This window comes from Silene latifolia, chromosome 1 (assembly GCF_048544455.1).
Source record: "Silene latifolia isolate original U9 population chromosome 1, ASM4854445v1, whole genome shotgun sequence".
Taxonomy (NCBI): Eukaryota; Viridiplantae; Streptophyta; class Magnoliopsida; order Caryophyllales; family Caryophyllaceae; genus Silene; species Silene latifolia.
The window spans coordinates 57,184,120-57,204,973 of NC_133526.1; the positions used below are offsets into that span (position 1 = coordinate 57,184,120).

General features: G+C 36.5%; 1 protein-coding gene across 1 annotated transcript; it reads right to left on the reverse strand.

Annotated features, from left to right (window-relative positions):
- Positions 1 to 421: 421 nt before the first annotated feature.
- Positions 422 to 1,630, reverse strand: LOC141647422 (uncharacterized). Its single transcript, XM_074455588.1, has 3 exons — positions 1,283 to 1,630; positions 984 to 1,209; positions 422 to 897 (listed from the first exon to the last, which is right to left on the reverse strand). The coding sequence occupies exons 1-3, from the start codon at positions 1,628 to 1,630 to the stop codon at positions 422 to 424; spliced, it is 1,050 nt and encodes a 349-aa protein (XP_074311689.1).
- Between the last annotated feature and the right edge of the window lie 19,224 nt (positions 1,631 to 20,854).

Consider the following 20,854-nt stretch of genomic DNA (forward strand, 5'->3'; position numbering starts at 1 on the left):
ATCAATTGTTTACATCTTTCCTTTTGTTGCTTGTTTATTGCCTTTATTAGATTAGAATCATCAACCCATTATAATTGTGACAACCCCAAGCATAACCATAATTAGATTGAATAATTTGAGTAACCACCGTCCCATGGATCGACCTCGACTTACCGATAACTAGTTGTTTGTTGAGTATTATAAATGTGTTTGATTGGATGAGTGACGACATCACCCACATCAACTTTCATCCATCCTACTAAAACATTATAACAGAAAGTAGACAACACCAATCTAATTTAATTAAAAAAAATCACAACATTGTATTAAATAATACAAACATTAACAAGTTTAATTTGATGTTCAAACATAACATACAATCCAAATGATAGAAAGTAAAGCAACTTAACACCAAGTATTCTAAATAGAATGAAAATATAAACTAGTCAATCCGATTTCTAGCTCTCCAATTGTTGAACATGCTTTGAGCTAATGAATTTCTCTTATCTGTCCATGAGTCGGTTACATTAATGGAGGTTATGTACTCCACCTCATCATCATCACTTTCATCACCATCACTCTCAATTTCTTCATATAACTCATCGTCATCAAATGATTCAGGAGACATATATCTCTTCACCAAATTATGTAATAAAGCGCATGCAAGTACAATACGGCCATGTGTTTGTAAACTAAACCAAGAAGGACTTCTAATTATTCCCCATCTTCCCTTAAGTAATCTGAAGCATCGTTCAATCACGTTTCTAGCTTGTGCATGCCTTAAGGTGAAATATTCCTCGGCGGTCTGAGGTCGATGAGGACCACTATTCCACTCTTTAAGATGGTAAAGATGACCTCTAAATGGTGCTAGAAATCCATCTCCATTAGTGTAGCCACCATCACATAAGTAATAACAACCTTAAGACATTAAAAAACGCTATTTAATTATGTAATTATTAATGTAAGTCGGATTTTAATTAAATATATTTTGTTAATTGAATTACCTTTTGGCACTTTTAAACCATTGGGCCTAGAAATAGCATCTCGAAGAATACGACCATCATGTGCAGATCCCTCCCAACCAGGTAAGACATATATAAATTCCATTTCAGGAGAACATACTCCTAGTACATTCGTTGTAAGGTTACCTTTTCTTGTCCGATATTTAGACGGATCAGCGGTAGGTACATTTACATAAATCATTGTACCATCAAGTGCACCTAAACAATTCTACATGAAAAAAAAAAATATTTAAAATGAAGTTATGTCTACTATGGTTAAACACAAGAGATATTTATAGTACCTTGAAATATTTCCATCTATCATCCTCGCAATCTTCTGGTATTGGTGTAGGTTTTTTAAGCAATACAACATGCAACTTCAATATTGCCATTAAACAAGCATGAAATTGTCTACTAACACTTTCACCACTTCTATAAAAATGTACACCTATCATTCTATTTTTTTTATGGTGTGCCACTGTGTATAAGAAACCTGCAACAATTTCTTCCAACCTCATGTTTTTTGTTCCACTTAGACCCCCCACATCTCTTATCATTTCTAAAAGTACACCAAATGTTCCACGATCAATATGAAGAAAGTTTCTACACATAGTGTCACTTTCCCTGATCATTCTATTCAAGTTATACATTCTTCGTTTTCTTCTAGTTCGTTTATCTAATGTTAAATATTGAGAGTCATGTATGCTCTTCCTAATGGTATACCACATCAAATGTAGCAATACAACACACTTCATTATGATAATAACATATCGTATAAAGTCCAAATTTCTCCTCCTTCTCAAAGAAAGATCACTACGAGCCATTTCTGTAAACAAGAAAACATGAATAATACCATATCATTTGTCTAACACATACCCACAACTATATTTACTTAATAAACTAAATAAACTCAAATTACTTAATTAAAATTAAGTGGGCGGAAAGTAAATTGACGTTAATTAGTCTTGTGTTTACTATCTACTCATTGTCGTGGAAGCTTTTGAGGCAGAGACTACCATTGCAATTCTCTCTGTCTAAGGTTTCATAGTCAGCTCGACATAGTACTCATTGTTCGGTCTGTCTAAGGAACAACAAAATACTATTTTAAATTCAGCAATTCTCTCTTGTGACGGTCACAATTTGCGACGGGCAAATTTGACCACTTTTTGATAAAACGTAACCATTCAAGTACTGTTCATAAAATGTTATTTATAAAAAACTGGTCATATTTTATGTCCACCAAAATCAGACGCTCAAAAAAGTTACCCTGTATTTTCATCTTAGACCAACTATGTCAGACTATTGTAGCTAACATGAAATATAAAAAAAAATGGAAGAACAACTATGTCAGACTATTGAATTCGTCAAGCGTAAATTAGAGATAACAACTATGTCAAGAACAATTATGTCAAGCACAATTAAAACCCTAAATCAGAAAAATTGAACAATAATAATCCTACATCAGAAAAATTGAATAATAAGAACCCTAAATCAAAAAAGTTGAACAATAAGAACCCTAAATAAGAAAAATTGAACAATAAAAACCTTAAATTAAACATGAATAAGTCCATACTTTACAAAAGCAAAAATTAAAACTAAAAAACAAAATATAAAAGGATGAATTTTTTAGAGAAAAGAGGACAAACATTTAAGAGAGAAGGGAGAAGTGACGGCAGATAGGACGGCGACCAACGGTGAGGTGGCGACAGGCGACGACGACAGGCGGCAGAGCAGCAACATTGTTTTTTTTTTTTTTGAAAGGTTACGTTGTTTGTAGTGAAGGGAGGAAAATAGATGGGTAAGGAAGGGAATGAAAATCTAAACCTTGGGGGGGCGGTGGTATCAGTTTAGAATTATTAGGAGGTTTGTTAATAGGATAGATGGGTAAAGGGTATCATTAATTTGCTTAACCAAACAATAACAAAGGGAATCATCAGTCCTTATTCCCTTACCCTTTCCTAATTACTCCCAACCAAACGCCCCCTAAATTTATTAATCGAGAATAGTGGACGTAGGTTTCAATTTGTGAAACTGAACCACTTCAAAAATCCGTGCGTCTCTCTCTTTTTCATTTATTTGCATTGTTTTAATTCGTTAATTGATTGATTAGTTAAAGTTTAATCAATAAACTTTAAATAATTAATTTTACACGTGCAGTTGCAAAAGTAGGTTAAAGTTTTTAAATCCTCAATTCCCCCTTTGGGTATTTCGGATAGATAGACTCTTCATGAAGCAATGAGAAGGTAACCGGAGCACTAAAGAGTTAGGTGGAAGGAATAAGGAGTTGAATTATTAATTAGTATTATTGAGTGAAAAGAGGAAAGAAGGATGGAAGTAAGCTGAGAGAACATCGACCAGAGTTAAGGAACATGAAGGTAAAGAATCATGGAAATGTGTGATAGTATCATGAGAGGGCATGAGTTAATGGTTATATAGGATTTTCAGGACAACATGTTAGCCATGAGATTCGAGGAATTAAGAGGAGTAAAAGTTGGTAGAGTATTTGCACGATATGAGATTTTGGTGGTGAGTTAGGTGGCGATACAATTAAAGACAGAATTGGGATGAATGTTCAGGTAAATTTTGTTGATGGGTTTGATGTTCGTCATTTGGGATGTTAACCGAAGATGGGAAAGAAACCGTGATATTTAGAGGTGAGTGTAAGAGATTTGTTATATGAACAGTAGTGGTGTTGTGGTGTTGTCACTAGTGGTTAAGGGTGATGATTAATAGGAAAGGTAGCCATTTTAAAGAGGTTGATTTTGTCGAGGCCGGGTTGGTACGTATGATTGTGAGGGGGTATGCGATGTGATTATAGGTGGCGGTTGCTAGTATTTGGGTATTAATGGTATGGTTATATTTGGCAGGAGGTGATAGTTATGTGAATGGGAGAATGTGTTATGAAGGGCATGCGAGTTAAGCCCGGGCGAGAGACAACCTTTATTCAGTGGTAACTTACGTGATCAGGATTGACTAGTTGGATGTGATTACGGGTCTATGATGTGTATATATGTTTGTGTGAGGTTCTGACCTCACGAGAAGTGGTATGGTGTGATAGTTATAAAGTTGTTATCCGAATGTTCTGTAATGTATGTTGGGTGCGGTAACCTAATGGAATGATATTTAAAAGTGATAGTTTGGGTGATCTGGCATGGCTAGTTATACTTGTATGTGTATTCATGATATATCTTTATTTCGTGAAATGGTGTGGATGATATTCATGAGGTTCTTATCTGTTTATTCCGTGTAATATGTTGCGTTGTGATCTAGTAAGGCGATTTTGAGTAAGTTTTCTTGTCCAGGAAGTTATAATGAGTCAGTGTTTATGAGATTGTATAAGTTGCGATGACTATCGATGTGGTTGTTGTGCCTCGGGTGGTGATCTAGGCACGGTACTTCATGTTGTGATGCGGGTAATTTCGCGCTGTGGTGCGGCTGTTGGTGGCGGTGTTGCGATGTCGTCATCGATTGTGGTGGAGTAGACGGGATACTTATGAGACGAGTTTTCGAAAGTGTATACCAGTTATATAAATTGTTGTTTTCTTTACTGCTGTTTCCTGCGAGTTTCAGTTATGACAGATCGACGGTTGTTTTGTTTATTGATGTTTCTTGCCAGTTTCGGCTTGGGAGTGAGGGTAGAGTATGATATGAAATAGAGTTGGTTATGTTTCAGTTGTTGTCATGATATAGTAATATTCTGTTAATGGGACACAATTGTGAGAGGTTGTTACAGTACTTTTGACCTTGTTTTAGATGAGGCAGTGGTGGACATAGTAATGGCAAGTGATTTGTGGAACATGTGTTATACTGATCTAGAAGATGCAGATGGTTCATAATCTTTTATTGAGACAGTGAGTATAGAGTGTTGGGAATTAGTATCATGTTAAGTTATGGATGAGTTTTGCGATAATAAAAGAAAAGAACTTAAGGATCTAGTGTGAGTGTGTGTTACAAGTGTGGTTCGTGAGTATGCTTTTTGAGATAGGTGATTTATATAGAGAGGTATGTCGTTTTGCGGTAATGTGGAAGAGTTGGAGTATTGGTTATGCTAAGGATTTTGTGGCATAGGTTAGGTGGTGTGCCGAATTAGTTGAGGTATGAGAACTGTTAAAGTAAGAGAGCCTTAGATATAGGAATGGTTGTAAGTGTTGAGTTTATAGGCGGTTATCTTTCACATGTGGTGGTGATGAGAAGATACAACTAAGGATTTAGTATTAGTGGGTTACAAGGACGTAACCTTTATCTTAAGAAGAGTAGAATGCGACAAAGAGAGTTTGATGGTTATACATGTTGTAGTATAATTGGAAGTAGAGTGTTGGTGTAGCATAAAGGATGGATCTTTGTTGTGGTTGATTTTATTAAAGGTCATGGCCGTGCTTGTAGTAGTATGATGTTTAGGAGTGTGAGTAAACTTCGATAGTGTTGACAGTTGGATGATGATGTTTATGAGTGTTAGTAAACTTCGAGGACGAAGTTCATTTTAAGGGTGGTAGAATGTAACATTCCATTTGGTGGTTGATCTTGCTTGGTGGATATTCTTGATGTTGGATTTGATAGTGGATAATATGTTAATGAAACGGAGCTAGCGACATTTGGATGGTATTCTATAATGTATGAAGTTACAGTCGAGAGGCTATAATGTAGTTGATACGATATCGTAAGCCATGTTGTGGAGGTAGGAATAGTTGGTGGAGTTAGTGTTAGGAGTTCATGTTTTATAGGTTGGGTTTGAACTTCGGGGACGAAGTTCTTTTTAAGGAGGGAAGACTGTAATACTACGGTTTTCTATGTCTATGGATACTCTATCGAGTAAGTATGTTTTTACCCAAAACAGTAGTCTGCCTGTTGGGTACTCGATCGAGTATGTGTGACACTCGATCGAGTAAGGGGCACTCGATCGAGTAAGTCACTTACTCGATCGAGTAAGTGAGTCTTACGGGTTATTTTAGCCGGGTTTTGTTAATAACGCGTAATTAGTATAAAAGGATTCCGTCATTCTTTTTAATCACTTTTCACTTTCTAAAACCTTTCAAAGAGAGAAAAAGGAGTTACGTTGCATTGTTCTTTGCGTTGTTAACAAATCCCAAGGGCTAGGATCGTCGGATTGTCTTGTCCTTTACACCGTTAAGTTCGTCGCGTCAAGGGTAACATTCTTGTGTATTTTTTATAATGTTTCGTTGAGTTTGTTTAAAACCTTAATTGGGTAGATTTGGGGGTTTTGGGTGTACTATGTTGATTAGGTGATAATTATATGAATATGTGTTATAGGAGGAGGATTCATAGAGGAACATTACTGATTAGCTGTTGTGACGGTCTTGTGGTTGCTATTCCAGGTAAGGTTTCCCTACTCAGTATTGTTTACATGGCATTGTTGATGATTGATCGTTTTTGTTGATTTATATCATATCGGAATTGGTAATTGGTAATTGTTGTTGTATAATGTGGTTGGTTGTGATTGCTTGTCTTTGGTTTGCAAGGTGCGTCCTCGGCTGAGTGGAGTCACTTGCGGGAGTGGCTTCACGCCCTTGATTCACCCTCTGTGAAACCCGCCAAAGAGAGGATGTGCACATTTAGGAACATGGGTTATCGCTCAGATGAGATGAGCGAGGCTTAGGTGGGAACGGTTGCGGTCCCCCACTGGCGGTGTGGAATACTTGTTGCGATGGGTATTCTGGCAGGACTACACACTTTAGTGTGTAGTCAGGTGTGTGGAGTTATGATGGAGATTGGTTGATTAGCTTGGATTGTATATTGTTTCAGTTGTATTATTTTGTGTAATCAGTACTGGCCCCGTTTAAATATTTTGAAAACTGTTGTGATCCATTCGGGGGTGGTAAGCAGTTATTGAGCAGTATGAGATGATGCGCATGGGATAGTTGGGTTGAGTTGCCACGAGATGTCTAGAAGTCTTCCGATGTGTCATAAACATTATTTTACATTATTCGGATTAGTATTTTTGAGAAACAGTTGTATTTACTTTATCAGTTTTGGTTTTGGACTTGTATCACTTTAAACATATTTAATAAAGTATGTTTCTTTATTATCTATTTGATATACATTGCCTCGGGTAACCGAGATGGTAGCACTTCCATGCTTTAAGTGGTCCTGGTAAGGCACTTGGGGTATGGGGGTGTTACAGAACTATCAAGACTTTAGAGGATATGTTGCGAGCTTGTGTTATGGAGTTTGGTGGGAGTTGGGAGGATAAGCTAGATCTGATAGAGTTTTCATACAACAACAGCTATCACTTTAGCATTGTGATGGTGCCTTTTGAGGCGTTGTACGGTAGGAAGTGTAGGGGTCCGGTGTGTTGGGATGATAGTGCTGAAACTCTGGGTTTGGCACCACAAATGGTACAAGATATGGTTGAGTAAGTGCACTTGATTCAACAAAAGATGAAAGCACCTCAAGATCAGCAAAAGAGTTATGCAGATCTACATCGTAGAGACATAAAGTTTGCAGTGGGTGACAAAGTTCTCTTGAAAGTGTCACCTATGCGCGGTGTTATGAGGTTTGGCAAGAGAGGGAAGTTGAGTCAGAAATTCATAGGCCCTGACGAGATTTTGGCTCGGGTAGGTGAAGTAGCTTATCAGCTAGATTTACGACCATCTCTTGATCGGGTATAGAATGTGTTCCATGTGTCACAACTTCGGAAATATGTGAGTGATCCGTTATATATGCTCGAAGTTGAGAATATTGAGTTGGATCAAGCTCTAATTTATTGAGAGGTATCAAAAGAGATATTGGATCGTAAGGTGCGCAAGACAAAGAATGGTGAAACCGTCTTGCTTAAAGTGTTATGGTCTAATCACAACGTGGAGGAAGCCACTTGGGAGCCGCAGGAGGCTATTTGGAAACGCTACCCACGCCTTTTTGAGCAGGTATGTTTGGTTACGGGGTCGTAACTGTTGTCTTTTAAGGGGGGGTAAGAGATGGTCACATGTGTGTTTTGGGGAGGTTTTGAGCTCGATTTGGTTATATGTTTCGGTTTGTGTGAATAATAGTTGGTTATAGTTGGGTTTTATTAGTGTCTTTTGAGTTAAGTAGTTTTGTTTTGCATGTTGCTTTGGGTATGTTGGTTTTAAGGATGGAAGACTATAATACTACGGTTTTATGGTCTTAGCTTGCTCGGTCGAGTGGTCCCTACTCGGTCGAGTAGCCTGTCGAGTGTTTTTTAACAGGCTACTGGTTTGGGAACACTCGGTAGAGTACCCGGTCTAATAGGATTAATTTTCGCGGTTTGATTAAAGTGATTAGAGATTATATATATTTCGTTTAACAGTTACTAATTCGTTTTATCAAAACGTAAACTACGTTCTTCACTTCTCTAATCACCTTAATCACTCCCAAGGCTAATTGATCGATCGTGAGTCTACACTTCCGTCTTTTGTACCGGTTTCGTTGGTAAGTCTCTAGTGCTTTATCAATTAATTTGTGATTGTCTTTTAGGTTTTGCCCTAATTGATTAGGATGGGAATAAAGGTTTATTAGTGTAGTTTGTGATATTGTACTGTTGGGATTCTTGCTAGGTGACGAGTTCGTTGAGGAACAATTCCAGCATCTTTTGTTGTTGATTCAGATTTGCGAATAAGGTAAGGTTTCCTCTACTCAGTCGATTGTGTAATTAATTTGAGATTGTTTGTGATTGATTGATTAATATGCTGCGTTGGATTGATTTAGTTGAGTAATATTGTGATTGGTATTGTGGTGATGGGACCATGTTCGGGAGATGGTTCCAACCAATGTTCGCCCCTTGTGGCTCCTGTCACAAGGGAGATGTGCACATTAATGATCTGGGTGCGCTCGTTGCGATGAGCGGGGCTTAGGTTGGAACGGCTGTGGTCCCTCATTGACGATAAGGGTTACCTGTTGCGATGGGTAATCTGGCAGGACTACACATTTAAGTGTGTAGTTGGTTATTGATTGCTAATGGTGTTTGGAGAATGATACTACAATTGCATTGGTTGTCTTGTTTGTGTTGTGAATTCTTATCTTGATTATACAGGTGACTGACCCCGTTATTATTTTCAAAACTGTGGTGATCCATTCGGGGATGGTGAGCAGTTGATTGAGCAGGTATAGCTGCGGATAACTTACAGGTTTGGATGGGGGTCGAGTCATCACCGATCGCTTAGCTAGCTTCCGCTGACAGTTTATACTTTAGTCTTTCGGTTGTTTTGCTGTAAATAGTTTGGCTACATTTCAGTTATATTTTGAAACAGTTGTTATCTTTTAATAAACGTTCTTGGATGCTCTATTTGATATACTTTACCTCGGGCAACCAAGATGGTAGCACCTTGATATGCTAGGGTGTTCTTGGTAAGGCACCTTGGTGTATGGAGGTGTTACAAAGTGGCAGGATTATACATTTAAGTGTGTAGGCTGTTATTGATTGCTAATGGTGTTTGGAGAATGATACTACAATTGGATTGGTTCTCTTATTTGTGTTGTGAATTCTTATCGTGATTATAAAATTGACTGACCCCGTTATTGTTTTCAAAACTGTGGTGGTCCATTCGGGGATGGTGAGCAGTTAATAAAGCAGATATAGGTGTGGATAACTTGCGGGTTTGGATGGGGGTCGAGTCATCACTGATCGCTTAGCCAGCTTCCGCTGACCGTTTATACTTTAGTCTTTTGTTTATTTTGCTATAACAGTTTGGCTACATTTCAGTTGTATTTTGATAAACAGTTGTTATCTTTTAATAAACGTTCTTGGATGGTGTATTTGATATACTTTAACTCGGGCAACCGAGACGGTAGCACCTGATATGCTAGGGTGGTCTTGGTAAGGCACCTTGGTGTATGGAGGTGTTACACTCCGTATATATTAGTTGTAGTCTTAAGTATGTACGATCGTAAAACAACATATACTAATGCGAAATCATGCAAAAGAATTAGCTATCTTTTGCTAATGGTAGGCTGCTAAAACAGATTAATAATACTATTCTCACTTTGATTCCTAAAGTTGATTTGCCTCACTCTGTGTCTCAATTCCGCCCTATTGCTTGTTGCAATACTATCTACAAGTGTATTGCCAAGCTGATGTGTAACAGATTGAGTGAGGTGCTGCCTTATATCATTAGCCCTAATCAAAGTGCTTTTGTTAAAGGCAGGGATATTGTTGAAAACATTTTGGTATGCCAGGACTTGGTGAAGTTGTATGGTAGAAAGTCTTGTTCTCCTAGGGTAATGTTTAAAGTGGATTTGCAGAAAGCGTATGATAGCATTGAGTGGAGTTTTATGGATGAGATGGTGGGTGCTTTAGGCTTCCCTGAACAGTTTACTAAGCTTATCATGGAATGTGTGACAACCCCTTCCTTCACTATTGCCCTAAATGGTGAAAATTTTGGATTTTTCAAAGCCCAAAGAGATATTAGGCAAGGGGATCCCATGTCCCCTTTACTATTTACCATTTGTATGGAATATTTGAGTAGAATCCTTAGTGAAGTACAGGAGTATGATGGATTCAAATTCCACCCCTTGTGTAAGCCTTTAAAACTCACTCACCTTTATTTTGCGGATGATCTCCTTATGTTTAGTAGAGGTGATGTGAAGTCTGTTGGGATATTATTGAGAGCCTTTGAGACATTCTCTAGAGCTTCTGGTCTATGTATGAACAAAGGTAAGTCTTGCTTTTATAGTAATGGGTTGGACAGATGAGTGGTTGCTGGGATTTGTGAGCTTGCTGGCATGTCTGAGGGGAAACTCCCTTTTAGATATTTGGGAGTCCCCATTGCTGCTAAACGTCTTACAACCTTAGAATGTGCTAAACTAGTAGATAGAGTTGTTGAGAGAATAAGAGCTCTGGGCACTAGAAAGTTATCTTATGCTGGTCGTCTGTTGCTTGTTAAATCAGTGCTTAGCTCTTTGCGTTGTTACTGGGCAAGGATCTTTATTCTGCCTGCTAGTGTTCTAAAGAAGGTTGAAGCTTTATGCAGGAGTTTCTTGTGGCAGGGTAAAGAGGTGGCTCACTCCCCCCCCCCCCCCAATAGCCTGGGACACTTGTTGTCAGTCTCAGAAGATGGGTGGTTTGGGAATTGTTGATTTGAGGAGATGGTATGTGGCTGCTCTAGGTAAGTATGTGTGGTGGATTGCCCACAATGAGGATCACCTTTGGGTGAAATGGATCCATGCTATATATATGAAAAATGATGATTGGTTCTCCTATGCTCCTAAAAGTACTGTTAGCTGGTCGTGGAGGAAGATTTGTGGAGTGAAGGATAAACTGAAACAAGGTTATTTCGGCTCTTGATGGTTGAAGCAGGACAATCATTATACTATTCAGCAAGGCTACTCTTGGTTAGGGGGTCTTAATGGGCAACAGGTTCCATGGTTTCATTTTGTATGGAATAGGTATAGCTTACCTAAACATTGCTTTATGGGATGGGTTGCAGTTCAGGGGCGTCTATTGACGAAGGATAAACTGGTGAAAATGCATATATGCCATGATTCTGTTTGTGTACTTTGTGGTAATGATGGAGAAGACCACTCTCATCTCTTTTTTGGTTGTACATTCAGCAGATTGTGTCTGCAATTGCTGAACAATATGCTGAATACTCAGGTACCTGATACAGGCTATGTTGAATGTGGACTCATAAACGTTTTCAGAGTTTGTTCAGAAAGCAGGTTATTGCAGCATGCTTACAAGCCTTTATATATCATATATGGGATGCAAGGAACAGATGTAGGATTCAGCACATGGTCCCTCGCCCTGAGAAGATTGTCAAGTCAGTGAAGGGGGATATAGTGATGAGGTTGCAGAGGATGTGTAAAGGTAGAGAGAAGGATCGGTTTAGACAGTGGTTTCATTAGCATTGTTGTACTGTTTTCCTTCTTGTTGATTAAACGATGATGATGTAATTGGTTGGTTCATTGGTTTATAATATTACTTACATTTTACTAAAAAAAACAAAAAAAAAAAAACTATGAATGATCGTAAAAAAAACATATACTTCTAATAAGCTAAGTAGCTAACACATTAATCATCATATACTCCGTAGCAATTCTACACTATCAATCTCACTTGATAGATCATCTTATGTTAAGAAATAGGATATATAAACTAATAAAGTTGTGAAACATATAAGATAGAAGTAACTTGCGTTTAATTTATATATATTTAAAGCAACTTTTTTATATGTAATACTAATACTTGTTTGAAGCCATGTTAAACTCTTTTATTATTAATTATTAATATGATATAATATTATTGTTTAATAGACTTTTGTGGGATCTATGCCTTGAATCTGTTAGTCGTCGCTTCAGACGATTATTCCATTAATCTGTTTGGCTAAGGGTTCTGTTTTAGGTCTTTTTAGGTTTTCTGTATTAGGTCTTAGAGAGTACTATATAGTCTTACCCTAGTTGTTATGCTTATCATGTCGTCTGAATCTGTAATCTGAAAACTCCTCACACATTAATAAAACTCTGTTCCCTTATGCCATGTGGGTCGACGTAGCTAATACACCGTTAGTGAACCACGTAAATCTGTGATTTTTATTTCTTTGTTGTTATTTATTCGCTTTTCTCGCATCCGTTACAACAAACTCATATCATAGCCTTCGGGTTCCTGACCAGCGAGAAAGATATCGGCTATGAACATAAAGCTCGATCGCTTTACCGAGAGAAACAGTTTTAGTTTATGGCAGCCCAAGATGCGGGCTCTGTTGAAGCAACAAGGGTTGTGGGCTCCGCTTAAAAGGAAGTAGGAAGGTGTAGTCGCCATTGTTGTCACCGCTGAGATGGCGAGTCTGAAGGAGAAGACACATTCAACAATTATGTTGTGTCTTGCTAATGATATCATCACTGAAGTTGCAGAGGAAGATTCCAACGCGGGTATGTGGGCAAAGCTTAAAAGTTTTTATATGACGAAGTCTTTTACCAATAAGTTGTTTCTGAAACAAGTTTGTTCAGTCTGAGAATGTAGGAAGGTATGCCTCTTCGAGATCATTTTGATCAGTTAAACACAATTTTACTAGAACTACGTAATATTGATGTTAAGGTAGAAGATGCGGATGCCGCATTAATCTGTTAGTTTCTTTACCGTTATTGTATGAGAATTTGTACAGTCTTTTAATGTGGATAAAGCTATTGTGTCTCTAGAAGATGTTAGATCGTCTCTTCATACTAGAGAATTGCGCCATAAGGCGGATAGTACTGTTACAAATAATCATACCTAAATTCAACAATATTGGCAGTGTAAACTATGATTAAATGGAATTACTATCATTAAGGCATCAAATATTTGAAATCAATTAAAATAATCTATTGTAATTATATTATCAAGAAATCGAATTACAAAAAAAAAAAAAAAAAAAAAGGATTTAATTGACAACTTAGTTTCCTTGAACTAGTTATATTAATGATGTTTCCTTGCAGTGTTGATTCCTAATTGTCGAAATTTACGGTTAAATTGGTAGATTATTGCTGGTGTACTTAAGCTTTACAATTTACGAGGTTATTTGATAGATTTAGGAATTTTGGATTTTTTATTTAGGTATTTTTGTTTTCAAATTAGGTGTTTTTGACGCCTTGAGTACGATAGGTAGGAAACTAAAAGACTAAGACCCTGTTCTTTTGGACTCAATTTCAGTTCTTATAAGTTCAATTCAGTTCATTTCAGCTCTATTAAGTTAAGTTCAGTTCAAATTAGTTTATTTTAACATTAATATTATTATTCTTATTTTATATTCTTATTGCTATCATTATTACTATTATTATATTAATTTATTGGGTTAATTTATAGGAATAATCCATCCTATTACCCATCTTCTCAAAATAATCTGAATTATATTTTAACCGAAAATAAACCCAACTTCGATTGCTATCCTCTCAAATTACACCAGCTTAATTTTAACCTGATATATCAGGTTAAGGTGACATGCTCTATTAAAATACCTCTTTCCCCCTTTACTGCTTCCCCCACAAAACCACTACTACCTCACCCATATCCCCATCACCACTTCTTCACCTCCGACCACCGCCTTTTTCATTGCCATTGAATCTGCACCACCACCGAACGATCACCTCCTCATTACCACCACCTACTATCACCACCCTGACATGTCATTCATGCCTGTAAATTGTAATACTGCACCAATGAGGTCCAAATCATTGGTAGCACCAGGCCAGGTCCGCCCCGCAATGTACTGTAAAGGCAAAAATAAATAAGCAGTATATATCAGTTCTATAATTGAAGACACTCGCTATTGACATGCCTATTAGAAAGGAGAGCAAATTATTGAACTAATTGAAGATGAAAATCAACCAAGAACAACTTATTGTCCTGATTTTTACCTAATCAGTAAGATGTTAGACAGGTTTGATCCACCTTTTTTAAATAGCTACTCTTGACCTCATCCATTAACCAAGGAATATTGGCGTACTTTTATGAGAGCTTCAGTATTCAAGGTACACATAAGATAAGTTTCCTGAAATAGGTAGTAGCGTCTATCAGAAAAGCAATTAACGGAAATAGGCAAGACCGTCTATCAGAAAATTGATGTGCGGTGGGTTGGCAATTGGAGGCAATGAATGACAAAGATGATTTGGTTGATTGGCGATAACAGTTGCGGTGGTGATGAATTGGCGATACGGTGACGGAGGAAGGTTTGAGTGGGTGGGAATGTGGGATTGGGAGGGTAAATAATTAAGAAGGGGGAGGGGTTAGTTAACTTTAAAAAAAAATGAAGGTAAGTTAACCTTTTAAGCAGGTAGTAGATTACTCGAATTGTTACGAGAAGAAGGGGCCAATAGTATGGTTTATTGTGAGTTAAAATAAAGTTCAGATTATTATGAGAAGACGACTAATAGGTTAGATTATTCTTATCAAATAACCCTAATTTATTTTCCATTGTTATTACTATTATATTGTTATATTTTTTTATATTTTTTTATATTTTTTTATATTTTTATATTTAATATATTTATTTATTATTATATTATTATGATTAATGACATTATTATGATTAATGACATTATTATTATTATTATTATTATTATTATTATTATTATTATTATTATTATTATTATTATTATTATCATTATTAACCTTAGTGTTTTAATGAGCTAATATTGTATTCTAGTTGTATTTGCATGTTTTGTCACATTTTGTAGGAAGTTGAGCTTTTAGAAGCTTATTCCATCACCTGTGCAAGAAACTAAAAGCAAGGCTAAAGTGAGAAGCAAGCATTGGACCAACCTTGAATTATTTCATGGATTTGCATGCATAAAGATATGGATTTAAATGAGAAATGCAAAATGAAGTCTTATGCAAAGTCAAGCCCAAGATTTGAAGTCCAACTAAGATGGAAGTTTAGGTTCTAGAGTGTATTGGATGCCAAGTTTAAAGATCATTATCGGACGCTTAATAGGGAATTTATCGCTAAACATTGGATTCCATAAGCATTAACTAGAGGAATTAAGGTGAACGAGCTAGAAAGCCACGACCACGATCGGGGTTGGCGCCCCCGATCGAGGTTACCTTGCCCATTTTGTTTACGTTTCAACTCCTAGCTCCCTATAAATAGAGAGCTAGGTCCGACCTAGTTGGCATCCAATTTTCATCATACATTCTCATAGTTCTTGTATTCTTTAGCACACAAAAATTCTCTCATAGTTCTCATTTTAGTTTTAATTTTGTTAATCATTTGTTTATTGTTAAACATTTGGTTATTATATATTCAAGTTTTTTGTGACACCCTCAATTATTGCGGAAAAGTAAACACGTAATTCTAGAATAAAACTGTATGGATATATTTGTAATAGGTTCATTATAGTAAAAACCTGTAATTTTTAAAACCTGAACCTGTTATAAAGATATCCAAAAGGAAAGGTGTCAAACATGCAAGGTCCAAAATAAACCTCATGAATGAAATATCGCTAAAGTCGCGAAACAAAGTCATACAAACCAAATATGAGAAAGGGAGACATATGTCCCTAAAATGTATGTGACATAAAAAGGGTTAAGGGTCACAATAAAATAAAACCAGTCTAGGTCCCAAGGTTACTTTGCTCGCTAGCTCGTCCATGTACCCCATATATGCATCACCTACCTGTCATTCGCATTTTATACAAATATGAAAGCCACAGTCAGTGGGGAGTAACTCCGAGTTCTCCCAGCCACGAAATGTCATAATTAATATAACATGTAAACATAAGAATATGAATATGAATAACACATAGCCTTAGCATATAGATGTTAGACAATCGTGCTTATCATGTGAACAACAATATAACAACACATAGTCCTAGCATGTGATTACTAGACCGACTCATACTACCCTATCATGTGAATCACATAACATCCAGGAATCCAAACTCTATCAACCATAGCCGGCTTGCATCTCACCTTCTATGATTCATAGAATCATCAAACAAGAAAGGGCAATATATCAAAGACAGGCATAAGTTCTTAGCACCGTCAATAGTCACTTTGTAACTCGAGTCTATACCACGAGGTAGGGAAGGTAATCGAACCGGTATCTTGGCTCAGCGGTTACTATTAAGAAAACATGGCCAAGAGACAACACAACCCTAGCCTAAAATCTGCGCAGACCTAGACATGCGGATACACACCACCGCACCCAAGACCCACAACTTTTTTTAAAACAAAGTGAAGTGAGTACCCTAAGGACACCACCGAAGGGTTGGCTAGTACTTAAGCTGACCCCATACTATCAAAATAAGTACCTGAGGTCATGCCCCAACTTGGATATAAATCCACTAGTCAGGAACACAAAGGCTATCAAGCAGTGAACCTATACTCGTCAGAGACTATAAAGACCTATCTATGATGAAGGCCGAAATACTCACCTAGGACCTAGTCCCAGCTAGTCCCAGCTTGAATACTTTAGCCCACACCACACAAGACAAGTAAGACACCCACTTAACCATAAGAGGGCAAAGAGTCCAACTAACCAGCATAAATGCTAACATTCTATCATGTGAAAGGCTATATAAATGTCTATTCAGCAGACAATCCAACAATATCCTCAATATCAATAATAATCCAAATTCCAGCTAACCGTTAATCTCATAATTCATGAGAACAAGCTAAAATGGCAAAGAGGCAACAAGACTGAAGTATAAGGCAACCAATTCATCCAACAACCAACATGTGAAATGATAATTACAAATATCAAGGCATAACATAAAACATCCAATCTCACCTCAAAGACAAACCCTCGACCCGAGTCCCGCGACGGGTCATCGGTTAAATCGAGGCTGACTGGTTTAAACCTAGCTTGACCAAACTCGTTCGGTCAATCTGGCCCAGCTCAGAGTCTTGGCCTACTTTGGCCCAAATTACAAAATTTATCGCAATATTATTCTCATGCTATTTTCAATTTCTATCATGTGAAAAACGAAAGTAACACATTATCAATCACCTAAACACTTAACAAACAACAAACACCACATCAACTACTAATGTGACATTAATTCGTCGAGTAACTCGGAATAGTTACCTTAAGCTAGAAAAAGGCAAGCAATAAGCTTGAGAAAGCTTCTAAAACCCAAAATTACTCTTCATCTTCAACCACATATGAGTCACCTAAAATAATTATGTGAAGGGACGATATTAACGAATTATCGTTATATAAAATATGAGACGGAAATTAATTTAAATCAAAACATGTAAACATATTCATTAGCTACTGTCTTATGTTCATAAACCATTATGACCCTCCCTTTTGACAGGCATACCAAGAAAATTGTCACAACTTTTACGCCTAGAAACAGGTCCCATAAAGCACCATTTTATCCGTCCCAAAACTGAGCCCAAACCAGCCTGTCACGGCTCCCAAAATCGAGGCCAAAACAGCCCACACGGCCTCCATTTCGACATCCCCCAAAACAAGAAAGGCCGCAAAAACGGTACCAAAACAGAGTTCAATCAATCCTAAACCAGTCCTAAACCGAGTCAAACAGTCCCAAAAATGTCCCAAAGTACCTACAAAGCGGACTCAAAAACAGTCCTAATTTACTGCACAATACCACAACTAAACAAGATCCCAAATAGCATCCCAAAACGATCTCTACAAGTCAGTATACACCGTCTCAAATATACCACTTACTAGCTAGCATCCCAAATGATCCCTAGAGATCAGTATACACCGTCTCAATCATCTCCACATATCAGTATACACCGTCTCAACTATACAACTGACTAATTAACATCCATAATGATCCCTATATATAATTATACACCGTCTCAACTATAAAACAGACTAACCAGCTTTCAAAATACACATATTTAACAAGTAATACCGAGTAACCTATCATTATTACCTTTTTCCGATAGAACTAATCATTTATGACTAACAATTATTCTACCAGACTGTCTATTTTAGTACATACAACCGTCTTATAATAAATAAAGCTGAAAATATAAATGGGTTTGTAAAAATACATGACGAAAATGAATTTTACTTACAACGGATTGACAGGAACGATGAAAGCAGCACTATGGAACAAAAATCATTGATAACGGATGACAAACGGAGTGGCAGGATCAATTTAAAACTTGATAAAAATTAGAACAGAACGCAAAGAAGAAAAAAAGAAGGAAGAAGAAGAAAAGAGGCGTGAGTTTGTGAAAATGAGACAGCAGCCTGCTAGCCTGCTATTTATTATACGTACGTTTCTTCGTCGTTAAGAAACTTCGATCGTTATTAATACCGTTTCGAGTTAAATTTAACCGATTTAAGTAAAAGTTTCAGTAATAAAACGGAATCAATAATAAATAAATTTAATGAGTGAAAATAAAATAAACTCAGCTAGTTAACGTAAATAATACAATATCAGCTTGAATCGGAATTATTAGCGATTTTTACAAAACTAACGGATATTAATAAAAATTGCTAATTTAGTGAAATAAGCTCAAAATAGCTAATTGGACGGTTTTGTTCCCAAAATCCATCTCGGGTTTACTTAAAACAACTTTCATAAGGACTCGTAAAGAAACGGAAATTATTAAATAAATAAACTCGAACTAATTTCAATAAACTCGAACTAACTTTAAATAAACTTATTAATGATTATTAAAATTAACGTATCGAATTATGATGAAATTAATTAATTAGCTAAGCATAAATATATAAATCGTTAAATGATGTAATTAAATTCAAAATAGCAATTAAAAGAATTTTATCCAACTTAATAAAATACGGGGTGTTACAATCACCCCATCTTTTAAAAAGTTTCGTCCTCGAAACTTGAAAGTATAAATGAAAGGTTATAAACATAAAACTGAAATTGGAATCGGTAACCAAAACATTTAAAAGGTCACTTATCGTAAGAATCAAAATTCTTTCAAAAGTTTCAAATAAAATTTTCCGACAGAACCAGATTCTCATCAGAGGAACGGAAGTGTTCTCGTTACGTATTCAAGAACATCACATTCCAAATCAAAGATAAGGTCAAAAGGCAAATCATTTGTATAAATCAAAAATCAAAATACCTTCAAAAACATTAATGAAGAGTTTTCAAAAATATAAGTCTCATTCATGGAACGGAATTGTTCTTGTCGCGCACACAAGAACGTTAACTTTCCAAGTCAGAGACAGATTTAAAACAAAAATCATTCGCCGACAAGCTTAGAACAAGTTACTAAACGTTTCTAATAACGAGTTCTAACATCCGATCAACGTTAAAATCAAAATAAGAGAAAGGTAATCTACTCAAATTTTCTTTTGCAAAAAGCCAAAATAGAAATAAAGGTTTCACTTTTAAACCAAAATGGGGGTCAAATCCCCGAAAACGTAACATTAAACTTTGACAAAGAAGTCATAAATAGATCAAAGTTAACAAAAATTGGATAAAATTTAAAGAAATCTCGGGTTTAGCGATTAAAATCATGATAAAGAAGTCTATACTCAAGGAACAAATATGGAATTAAATCAAATTTTCATTTTCAAATCTTTAAAAATAGGTTAAGTTTGCAGAAGTGACATAAACTTTTAAGAATGAATCAAAACTGGTAGCTTGAAAGTTTAGAAATTGTACCAAAAAGGAAAATAACTTAGATAGCATAAAAACAAAGTATGTTAAGAGAGCTCAAACTTAACCAACAAAAGAGCTATAATGACTTTCATAGGGTAAAAATTGAAGTCAAAAAAAAATACGAGTGTCAAACTTAAAGGAGGAGCAAGATGAAGCGAGGAAATGAGGTATGAACGGTAACACTTATGATCGAGGAGAAAGGGAATTTAGACAACAAGGAAACGCCAGACACTCTTATCTCAAACAACAACATCACTCAAAACGGTTCCGAAAACTTCCTAACAACAAAACTCATAACCACATCACTCCCAAGGGTTTTCCTCAATCGCTTATGTTACCTCATCCTAATCTATTCCCTGAAACAAGGTACTCCACTATAAGTGTGATCTCATCGCTCCAAGTCCTCAAACATCCAGAAACAACTTTCACAAGCCTAAGGTCAAGGCTTCCAACAAAGCTATATTCGTATCCAACTAGTGTCAACTATGGGTTTCTCAAAAAGGTAAACCTTCAATCAAGAATCCCAATACCAAGCTCTAAACTCCAAGAGAAGGTTCCTCAAATATTCCACAAGGTTCTCATTTCAAAACAAGGTAGTATCATATCAACCCCAAAATCTGAAAAATCAATAGGATCTCAAGTTTCTCTATCCTTTTACTTATCAAGGATTCCAAAAAGCGGAACTACACTCAGCTACAACATCATCCCATCATCTCAAGTACTCAATGCGACCTCAAGGTCTATAAAACTATGGGGTTAACAAATTCTTCTCAATACTAAGACTCTCTCAACTCAAGAACTCTCAAGAGCCAACTAATACCAAATCACATCACCAATCCATTATGGTCATCAACATCCCAAGGAGTATT

Bases quoted from the DNA above. Each gene is read 5' to 3' on its own strand.
- LOC141647422 (XM_074455588.1), bottom strand. From the start codon at position 1,630: ATGTATAACTTGAATAGAATGATCAGGGAAAGTGACACTATGTGTAGA. The intron at 1,210-1,282 runs GTACTATAAATA...TTTTTCATGTAG, and splicing joins ATAGATGGAAATATTTCAAG to AATTGTTTAGGTGCACTTGA. The intron at 898-983 runs GTAATTCAATTA...TAATGTCTTAAG, and splicing joins TGGTTTAAAAGTGCCAAAAG to GTTGTTATTACTTATGTGAT.